At 30.1% G+C, this 11561-nt stretch overlaps 1 protein-coding gene across 2 annotated transcripts; it reads left to right on the top strand.

The window, feature by feature from the left end:
- Positions 1–2303: 2303 nt before the first annotated feature.
- LOC114186203 (alpha-L-arabinofuranosidase 1-like) lies at positions 2304–9228 on the top strand. Of its 2 annotated transcripts, none has more exons than XM_028074248.2 (18): positions 2304–2575; positions 3175–3376; positions 3626–3680; positions 4410–4621; positions 4852–4973; positions 5068–5221; positions 5335–5404; positions 5769–5914; positions 6017–6062; positions 6238–6290; positions 6407–6551; positions 6756–6874; positions 7083–7154; positions 7240–7343; positions 7584–7640; positions 8009–8210; positions 8311–8457; positions 8912–9228. In XM_028074248.2, the coding sequence occupies exons 2-18, from the start codon at positions 3197–3199 to the stop codon at positions 9059–9061; spliced, it is 2034 nt and encodes a 677-aa protein (XP_027930049.1). In that variant the 5' UTR covers positions 2304–2575; positions 3175–3196; the 3' UTR covers positions 9062–9228. The 2 variants fall into 2 exon arrangements, with proteins under 2 accessions (XP_027930049.1, XP_027930055.1); XM_028074254.2 differs by having other exon boundaries at positions 2349–2575; positions 3168–3376.
- Positions 9229–11561: the final 2333 nt, after the last annotated feature.

The raw sequence follows: 11561 nt of genomic DNA on the forward strand, positions 1-11561 counted from the left end.
GTCTCCTTCTTCATCCATGGATGTTTTACCCCTTTTGGGTTGGAGAGGATGAAGGGCTACGAAGTTGAAGGCGGAGATACGAATGGGAGGCGCAATTGAACCATGAGCAGTATTCAAGAACCTTGGGAGAGAGATTGTTTCTACTTTATGGTTCCAATTTCTTCCCCATTCTTAAATTTTGTAAAACCCTAGGTTCTCCACCATGGAGAGCAATTTCTATTTGTTGAGATTAGATGTAAAACATTTAATTGTTGTGTAAAATTGTGTTGTTAATTTATATGTTTTTCCAATTCATGTTAGTATTTGATTTCCATGCTTAATACTTGATGTGGATTGTTTCCATGCTTGATTTGTGATTCTTGAGGTGTTGGGAAACATCTTTAGAATCTAGATTTGAAATTAAATACCTAATGAATGTTTGTATCTAGGAATAGAACTTGGTTCATTAGTAATCTTAGATTCTTGAAACTAATGCATGATTTCACTTATTGAGGATTCAAGTAACTGAAACTTGATGAGTAATCATAGGCTCAAAGGCTCTAGGAATAGGATTTGAGTATTCTTGTGAATTGATTTTAACATGAATATGGAATTTGGATCATTTAGAATGTATGAGAATGAAATGGTTGAAGTCTAATATTGACAAATTGTAAATACACTATGTTAATTTCTTGTTGCACACCAACCGTATCATAAAATACAAAAAAAGTTTTCATTGTGTTTGTGTGAACTTTGTGTCTAATTGAGTCGTGAATTGCGAGAGTTGTCATGCGTTGCACAAGTCCCTTGAGAGAGAACGATAAAATACTTATTACTTGCTATGTGCGACCGGTGCATTTGCCGTGTTGGTTTTTCACTAACATTAAGTCATTCTTATTTACTATGCAGAAATATATAAGCAATGACAATGAAAAAAAAAAACCAATCATGTCATCCTAGTTGATGAGAAAAATCAAATGATAGAGATTTAATGGAAAATATAGAGATTTAATTGAAAATATAAAAATTTTGAAAACATAATTTTTAAAATTGAAACTAAATAAAAAATACTTAAACTTAAGAGAAACTTAAAACTTACCAAATAAGTTGATGCAAAAAATTATTATGAATTTTAATATCTCAATTGATATTCCAAAATTCATTAATCATTTATTGTTATATACAATTTTATTAAAATAAAAAAAATAAATCAAAGCATGAATCTTAAAACTTAATTAAGTCATGTTTTTATTTTCTGTATAAAAACACATAAATAATGAGACGATACACTCTTTTTACTCTGAACGACAACCAAATTAAATGGTAAAAACTTAATTAAAATATATAAAAATTTCAAACACTCAATATAATAATATTTTTAATAAAAATTTAATTAAAAATATTTAAAATTTATGAAAAATTTAAATTTTAATTAAACCTAAAATTTATGTAAAAAAACTAACGATTTCAAATATAATAATAATAATATACGAGCTATTTAATGATAAATGAATTTGAGAAAACAAAATTATTAAAAAAAGCCCCTCTGAATAAAATAAAATAGAAAGTAAAATTACTATTTCACATGCTAAATGTAACTTTACCATAATTTATTTTAAAAAACTAATTTTAAAACGAATAACATCAAAGTAATATATTAAATTATATTTGTTAAAAATTATTTTGTCAAAGTATATAAGTGAATTAAAGTAAGAAAACATTAATTACAATAAAATCACTGTTCGTATGTTCAAACTTTAAAACAAATTATATAAAATAAAAAAATCATCATTTAATTAAACCACAAATAATATAATCATTGTAATCTAAAATATCATTATTATAATTTTAATCAATATATTCTATTAATTAATTACGCGGGTAGGAAACTAGTTAAAGTGAATAATAAATGTAAAAAATACTTTAAAACTATAAAAGTATCAATAAAGTTGTTGTAAGACCCGAAATCAGATACAAACTATAACCATATATGTGTCTAAATCATATCTAATGTTTTTTCATACTTTGTTCAGCTACTCATTACCCAAATCCACAAGTAATTATATATATGTGTACACCTAAGTTATGACATTATTGCTATACTATTAATAATGATTTTATGTTATTCTTTATTGTTTAACTTTTATTGAAAAAACTGCTACAGTGACATGTTTCTATGAGTGGATAAACTCTGCTGCAAAGGATAGAATAAAAAAAAATTGTATCAACTAACAGAATAAAACAAAATAGATGATAAAAATTGAGGTTGTCTGTTATGTGGTTACGCCACGCAATGATGCTAGAACGGCACACTGAGGTGGGTCCCGCACACCGAACAGAAGAAAATCTTAACACAAATCGATTCACCACTCACAAGTGTCTCTGTGTTGAAGACAACACAGTTCCTCTTTCAACCGTGGAAGCGAAGGCAAAAATACCTACTGAAGATATTTGCATCATCCCTTTCGCTTCACTCTCACTGATCCAATCTTTCTCTATAAAGAGAAGTAAAACACTAGCAGATTCAGATCAACCACACCTTTTCTTTAACACCTTGTACATTCCACTTTACCTTTTCTTTCGATCAAGCATAATCGTGAGTGTTTTTAGCTCTCCCATCAGTGAATTAGTGACCCTTTTTCTTGTTAACGATCGTCTTTTTGTTTTTTTCTTATAACTTGATCGTGTTATGGGTGAGACCTGTTTCATAATCTGTGGATTATTTGTTGCTGTTATTAGTAAACATGGCATGGGTGCAGCTACCTGCAATAATTCACTGTTAATTTTGAATTTTTGGACATTATTTTAATTCAAACAGTATGTGAGGTAAGGCATGGTAATAATTGCATTCTTAACCTGAAATTCGAGTTCAGGACTTACTTTTCAAATGTGATTTACTAAATTCTTTTTTTGTTTTCTTTTTGTGTTGTTTGTGATAAATTAACCAAATTCCTAGATTTCGGATTTTTGGGATAAAGTTGACTGGAACAATTCCATGCAGTCAATGAAATAGTATTTCTTTTCCTTACTTCATTATTGTTATTGTCATGTTGCAGGGTCAAGCGGTGGTGACAGTAAACGTGTTTCTTTTCTTTTTGTCCTTTATCTACCTGTCATTTATTGTTCTGATTTTTTTATTCCCTTTCCTCCTTTATAATCTAAGTATCTGTTTGGTTTCCATTACTGAGTTTGTAGATAAGATTGAATGTTGTGAAGAATGGGTTCATTGAAGGCCTTGTGCAATGTTTCTCTGCTCCAATTGTTCATAGTGCTTTGCCTTGTCTTCCAATGCTTTGCTACTAGAAGACATGCTGATCTGAGAACAACTCTAGTAGTAGATGCTTCTGATGCAACTGGAAGACCAATACCAGAGACACTTTTTGGCATATTCTTTGAGGTCTGGTTTCTAGCACTCATTGGTTGTTATTTATTTGTTCAACTCGTTGGCATATTCTTTTTAAATTGACTAGATAGAACATGTGCTATGCATGAACCGTAAGAGATAAGCATGAAGATGTGATATGAAATAATTAATCAAATGCATTCATGTTAGAATTATGGGATTGTACCTTAAACTCTGCGTTCAATTTGATGATGCCTCACATGAAAATATCAGAAATGACCAGATTCTTGAATTTCTCTTCAGGAGATCAATCATGCAGGAGCTGGGGGATTATGGGCTGAGCTTGTCAGTAACAGAGGTCATTTTCATATTCTTCACACTTTTTTATTGACAATAGCAGTAGTAGAAGGTTTCTCTAGTTTTTTTTTTGGGTATTTTCATGCCAGTTACATGTGTTAGGAATCAAAGTGTGAATCAAAGTATGAGTCTAAGTCTCAGATTGACTAAAAAACCTAGAAAAAGGTTAGAAAAGAGAAAGTAGAGCGCTATATAAGGATGAAGACCTATAAGGTTTTGGGTTGAGAATGATGTCAATGCCCTATGTAGTTGGGCTCAGGTCTTATTGGTGTTGTATCCCCAAATAAAACTCCTTCTGTAAATCCAACAAGTGGTATTAGAGCCAATGGTTAGTCTTGGTGACCGTATTGAAAGTCTTCCTGGCAAGGGTTTCGAGTCCCGTGTATCAATGTAGATGAAGGGACCCATACTTGAGGGAGAGGTTGTTAGGAATCCAAGTGTGAGTCTAAGTTTCCTATTGGCTAGAAATGAGAGAGTAGAGCGCTATATAAAGATGAAGACGCATAAACCCATTGTCTTAAAGTTTTTGGTTGAGAGTGGTGTCAATGTCTTATATGGTTCGGCTTAGGTGTCACTGGTGTTGTATCTCCCCAGTGAAACCCGTTCTGTAAAAACAACAACATGTTGAGATGCACAAGCATAGTACGGTTCTGCTGTTTACTTTGTTGTACTGTTATAGTTAGGTCACTATTTTAAACTATAGCTTAATTATTATGAATTCTTGTTTTAGGATTTGAAGCTGGGGGACCTAACACTCCTTCTAATATTGATCCTTGGACAATCATTGGAAATGAATCATCAATAATCGTTGAAACTGACCGTACCTCGTGCTTTGACCGTAACAAGGTTGCACTTCGATTGGAGGTGTTATGTGACAGTGAAGGTGACAACATCTGCCCAAATGAAGGTGTTGGTGTTTATAACCCTGGTTTCTGGGGCATGGTGAGGCTAATTCATACCCTTCCATCAAATTGATCATAAATGCAAATATTTCAACAAAAGACTGAACAACATAAATTGTAGTCTTGAAGTCTAAACTGCTATTTAATTTCAATTGTTTGGTTGCAAATTCTGTGATATGATATCCTTATATTGATACATTCATTGAGATTTTTGTATTTTTCATGACTGAGACTAAAAGTAAAATATTTACTACTTTGATCTTCTTTCAGAATATTGAGCAGGGGAAGAAATACAAAGTGATCTTTTATGTTCGTTCAACCGAATCACTTAATCTAACAGTTTCTTTGATTGGAACAAATGGTGTAGGGAACCTGGCTTCATCTACAATCACGTGAGAACCAATTTTTGTGCTACAGAGACTTTATGTGCTGTAGTTTTAATTTCATAAATTACCATAATGAGTGATACTGATACTGATCTTTCAGGGGTACTGCTGCTGATTTTTCAAGCTGGACAAAGGTGGAGACTTTATTGGTTGCCAAAGCAACAGATCATAACTCAAGACTCCAATTAACGACGAACACCAAAGGTGTGATATGGTTGGACCAAGTGTCTGCTATGCCACAGGACACATATAAGGTTGTGTTACATCCTTAAATCATTTACCTTTAGCAGATTAAATATATCTTAGACCCTGAAAGAGTTGTGTGCATATTAAAGTAATTAATTTGTATCCTTTTCTTATGGTGCAGGGACATGGTTTCCGAACTGAACTTTTTGAAATGCTTTCAGCTTTGAAACCCAAATTTATCAGATTTCCAGGTAAGCACACTGTGGTTCAGAGTGAGAAATTTCAAGTAGAATTTGTCTTACACACATGAAACAACTTAAACATTACTTTTGTTCTGTGTTTTGTGCACTATAGTTTTACATCTCCAAAATGAGTATACTTGAATGAAGGTGTGCTTAATTGAAAGGTTAAAAAAGTAAGAGGAAAGTGAGAAACGGAATTTGTTTGGTTATAATGGTATACCTTTTTGAGTCTAATAAGATGTTTTATTTACTTACTTTCTTTAGTGCATATTCTAGTGTGAGTAAGCATCATTTGACAATGTCGCATTCCATTTTACTAAAGTTTGCACAGAAGTAACATCTAGGAATGCTGTTTTTCATTACATTGCATTAGGTGGCTGTTTCGTTGAAGGAGAATGGTTAAGAAATGCATTTCGATGGAAGGCAACTGTTGGACCATGGGAGGAAAGACCTGGGCACTTTGGTGATGTTTGGATGTACTGGACTGATGATGGACTTGGTTATTTTGAGTTTCTACAAGTAAGTGCTGATTTTCATATATTGTATCCAAGCCAAGTTATTGTTGTTGCTACATCGGTAAATGATGATGATGTTGTTGTTGTTGTTGTTATTGTTGAGCAGCTTGCAGAGGACTTGGGTGCTATACCGATATGGGTATTTAACAATGGTAATTTTATGTTTATCTTTGTTAATCTCCATCTTTTCAAAAGTCCTCTCAATAAGCTGCCAAAAATAACCTACTATTTTCATCAAAATAGTTAAACCAAACATCCACTGAGTTTCTTACTAACAAGGAGAAAGGAAAAAATTGTCTCTGTTTTCTAATTGAATATTTGGTTTAGGTGTCAGCCATAATGATGAAGTTGATACATCTGCGGTTTTACCTCTTGTGCAAGTATGTTATCACACTCTTGTACTCCCATTCCCTCTCTTATTAGTTATTTTTTCCATTCTTTTTGAAAGAAACTTGACTCAAAAGTATGTAAAAAAGTCTTGAAATTTTGATTGTAGGAAGCCCTTGATGGAATTGAGTTCGCAAGAGGTGATCCCACTTCAAAATGGGGTTCCCTTAGAGCTGCTATGGGACATCCTGAGCCATTTGACCTTAGATATGTTGCTGTTGGGAATGAAGATTGTGGAAAACCGAAATATCGAGGTATGCATATTTTTCTTGTTCATTCTATCCTAAGCAAAAGTAACATTTTCATTGTTAGCATGCAATGACACTGCATCATTTATGTATGCCAAGAGGGGCAAATGCTGCTGTTGAATTTATCATTAATATATGATATATGCAGATTCTAATTGAAACAGAGTAATCTGATGCCTTTTCCCTTTATGCTACATCTTTGACTGCCAGGAAACTACCTGAAATTCTATCATGCAATAAGAACTGCTTATCCAGATATCCAAATTATCTCAAATTGTGATGGTTCTTCTCGGGCTTTAGATCATCCAGCTGATATGTATGATTATCATGTAATGTCTTCAAACATATCTTTCATTACAAATCCCTTCACACAATCTCTTTTGTATTTCCCTTTCTTTTTGAATAATAATGTCAAGAATGCTGCATATGTTGTAATGCTAATCTAGTTAGAATTATAACCTGTATAGTGATGCGATAGGATTCTTAACTTGATGTAAAAAAACATTGATCTCTCATATACTTTGTTTCTATTCTTAGGTTTATACAAATGCGAATGACATGTTTTCTAGAGCTAACACATTTGACCGCACATCACGAAATGGTCCAAAGGTTTTATGATCTCTATCAAACACTTCTCTTTAATTAGTTATCGGCATTTCCATTTGTACTCAATCTATTTTGGACACTTTTACAGGCATTTGTAAGTGAGTATGCTGTGACTGGAAAAGATGCTGGAACTGGAAGCCTTCTTGCAGCCCTAGCTGAAGCCGGGTTCCTTATTGGACTCGAAAAGAACAGGTTTACTGAGACTTCTTATTATAATTTTCCATAATAAACTTTGGATGTTATGTTATTTTATACAACAGTCAAGCTTGAAATCTTACACTTTTTCCCAAACCAAATCTGCAAAACATTGAAATCTTTCTTTTCATTCCCTATTCTTGGTTTGTAGCATTATGAAATCTGAGTTTCTGATCCAGTGCACTTGATAGTTAGTTAGTAGTATTCACCATTTTCATTTTTTACTTTCTGGTGCAGTGATGTTATTGAAATGGTCAGCTATGCTCCACTTTTTGTTAATGCCAATGACAGGAGGTAATTTCTAATGATTTTACCATGAAATTTCTATTATTTTTTCATCTTGTTTGCCCTTTGGTCTAATGTTACTGTGCACTATGTTCTTTTCTGGGTAGAAGTTTATGAAAAGATTCCACCACAAAATAGACAAAAAAAATTTGTTGATTTCTCCAAGGAGACATGGTTGTAAACTGATAACTCTGTTACGAACGGAACCATTTTGCTAAAAGGGTGGAGAAGCAGATCATTAACATTTTTTTGTTCAGCTAAACAATTGCTTGAAGAACAAATTTATTCCACCTAAATGTATACAAAAATAAAGAAAAGGTGGTTTCAGAGGATTTCATTGCTCTAAATATTCTGAGTAGTTGTATTTGTGTGATTAGGTGGAACCCAGATGCAATTGTGTTCAACTCTTATCAGGTCTATGGAACTCCTAGCTATTGGGTGCAATTATTTTTCTCAGAGTCAAGTGGAGCAACACTTCTAAGTTCATCACTTCAATCGAATTCCTCCTCCAATTCAGTCCTTGCATCAGCAATAACATTTCAAAGTTCTGTAGATAACAAAAATTATATACGAATAAAGGTAACACAAGTTTTTTTTGCATGAGTCACTCTTAATCACATTTTTTATTGGAAATTTTTTCATTAGCACTGTCATCACTGGGAATCACTTACTTTTGCAGGTTGTGAACTTTGGCACGAGCGCAGTGAACCTGAAGATCTCTATTGATGGACTAGAACCAAATTCATTGCAGTTATCTGGATCAACAAAGACTGTGCTTACTTCTGGAAATGTAATGGATGAAAACTCCTTCTCACAGCCAAAGAAGGTACCCTCAACAACCTTCACTCTCTCCAATCTTTTAATTTACCCTTCTGAATATTGTTCAGTTTATTACACTACTATTGTAACTCCTTGCATGAACTGTGTATCTTCAAAATAAAGTGATTTTTGGTGTATTAAAAATTGTTTTGATATATTTGAAAACATCAAAATCAATTTACATCAAGTATATTTTGAAGACACGACAGGGATGGAAATTTGAAATTTGGATTTTTTACTAGATTTTTCTTTGTTCTTGTGTTGTACATTCAAAATATACTCATGGATTTTGATGTTTTAAAATATCAACATCAGTGTATTGTTAATGCTCAGTTGAGAGCAGCATCAAGAGATCAAGAGATCTAGTAGAGAATCTAGACCAAGAAATTTGTTATGGCTATTTAGGAACCATGTGAGAACATTAGCTTATGTTTTTGTTGATTGTTGTATTATGGAACTAGGTGGTGCCAATTAAGAGTGGACTTCAGAATGTTGGGAAGGACTTGAATGTGACAGTTCCTCCACGTTCATTCACATCATTTGATTTGCTGAAAGAATCGAGTGATCTGAAGAGGAAGGGGAGTGGTTCTTCTACGTGGTCTTCTATGTAATTCAATGAAAAATTTGACCAAAATGCAGAAGAAAAAGTAAAGTGGAAGGAATGGAATATATGAATCAGCTGCAACTAACTATATAAGATTTGAATTATACATTCTGATGTAAATAAACAATGTTGCACTGTGAATAATAATATTTACATGGATTCCATTAATGCTCAGTAATTTGTCCACCAAGCTTCAAGACATTTTTTCTGAAATTTAGTAGCAGAATATTTATTAACAAAATTTCTACTGAGCATCTCTTTCATGATTGTTTATTCGATCATCAATATTTAGTTCTTTTTTAATATTCTTTCGTGCATTTTTATTTTTATTGTATAGTCTGGAACTCAAATTCGATATTTCAAGAAAAACTAAAGACAATAAGGGTTAAATATGTTAAGTGTTAAATATGTTAATTTTTTTTCTTTTTAAATTTTGGTCTAATTTAGTTTGTTAATTTTTAAAATTCATGAATTTAATTATTTTAATTAATTTTATTAATTTATTTGATGTTTTAAACACGTTTTGTAATACAATTTGATTTATTTATCTTGTTTAACACATCTTGACTTCAATATTAATTGAGAAATGTACTTGAAACGTTAAAAAAATTTATGAAAAATGTGTTTGAAATGTTAAATAAATTTGACAAAATTTAGTTAAAATGACTAAATCTACATTTTTTAAGATGAATGACTAAATTAGTACAAAATCTCAAATAAATTTAAAAAAATTTAATTAAAAGGAATAAATTCATATATTTTTAAATTTCAAAATTTTAAAAAGAGACTGATTTAAGTTTTTATTGAAAATTAAAAAAATTTAAATATATTTAATTCTTTAAATAATTATTAACTAGAAAACAAAAGTCCGTAAAAGTGTACGTTATATTTTTATATCTTTAATGAAAGTCAAATCTTTTTAAAATATAGAGTATTTCGAATTTGATTGGAACAATAATATTTTGACTCATTTTTAACCTTCTCACTCCAATTATCTTTAAATTATCACATCATATTACTAAACAAAGTTTAAAATAAATAATTAAAAAATGATTGAAGTAGTAAGTTAAAAATAGATAAAAGAAAAAGTGAGTTAAATAATTATTATCCATTTGATTATTGCATGTACTTGCAACAGTGAAAGAAACTCCCAAAATATAACGAGAGATTTTATTGTATTAAAAAGAGTTTCTATCTTGTAGGTAGATACACTTGCACCTAATAGAAATAGAAATTAAGGAAAAGAACAGCAATCCCTTATTCTGCAGCATATAACCTGAAATGACAGAAGCATGATTTAGAAAAGACAAAGTAGAAGAATTTTGGAAAAACCAGAAGAGAGAAGAGAGAATTTCAGAAGGAAATCACATATACCTCGCTCTAACCTCCTTCCAGTACAAAATCTTTGAATATAAAATTCTTTTTTCTTTGTCTAACACTTTTCCTACTGCCCTCATTATTCCTTTCACCTTCACCTTCCACGGCTTTTTTTGAGTCTTTTTATTATTACTGTTACATTCAAATAAATTAAAAATCTAAGTATGACTAGTTTAAATTAAAAATTATTATTTGTTCTCTGTTATAGACACTTTAATTTGGTGGGACTTGTGTTTATAATGTTTTATAGACACTTTAATCTTGTGTTTGGATTGAGATATGAATTTGAAAGAATGAATTTGTATTGATTTGAGTTGATCTATAGATAAAAATAAGATTGTTTAGATTAAGGAAAATATGGTATAAATTGAATGAATATCATTAGAAAAATTATCAAGATTTGTGTATAATGTGATTGATAAAATTTAATAAATTATAATTTTAAATAGAGAAAATTGTATAATTACCATTTTGCACTTCAATGTAAATAGAAAAAATGATATTAAAAATAATTAAAAATGTTATTTAAAATTGGAAAAATTATATTAATAACTTCAAATAAATTATTATTATTCTCAATTATAACTTAAAATAATTTATAATATAGATTATTTAATTTATATCTTCACATTTATTTAAATTTATTTTATTTTATATAATTACAAAAGATATTATATATATATATATAAATTATAATAATTATATATATATATATATATATATATATATAATAATTATTATGATATAATACTAGTTATTATAATAATAATTATTATTAAAATTTTTTAAAATAGTAATTAAATATATATGTATAATTATTATAATATATATATATATATATATATATATATATATATATATAAAAGAAAATAATAAATATAAGTAAATTAAATTGTTAAATATAAGGACAATAAAATAATTTTAATGTGATGAATTATCTTTTTCTTTATTTTAAAAAAGTACTAAAATCTATAACTGATGTACAAATCACTCCTCTTGAATAAACGCAAATTAGTATAAACAAAGACATTCATAACTCACTTATAAAAAAAATAAGATATTAGCTTTGTTTGAAAGCATACAAAATAAAATAGAAGTGATAGAATTATAATGTCTACGGCTGATCAAAC

This window comes from Vigna unguiculata, chromosome 1, assembly GCF_037176805.1.
Source record: "Vigna unguiculata cultivar grain cowpea cultivar isolate G323 ecotype 2 chromosome 1, ASM3717680v1, whole genome shotgun sequence".
Lineage (NCBI taxonomy): Eukaryota > Viridiplantae > Streptophyta > Magnoliopsida > Fabales > Fabaceae > Vigna > Vigna unguiculata.

Excerpts from the sequence above, each read along its gene's own strand:
- LOC114186203 (XM_028074248.2), top strand. The coding sequence starts at position 3,197 with ATGGGTTCATTGAAGGCCTTGTGCAATGTTTCTCTGCTCCAATTGTTC. Across the intron at positions 3,681-4,409 it reads TGAGCTTGTCAGTAACAGAG|GATTTGAAGCTGGGGGACCT; the intron begins GTCATTTTCATA and ends TTCTTGTTTTAG. Across the intron at positions 6,063-6,237 it reads GATATGGGTATTTAACAATG|GTGTCAGCCATAATGATGAA; the intron begins GTAATTTTATGT and ends TATTTGGTTTAG.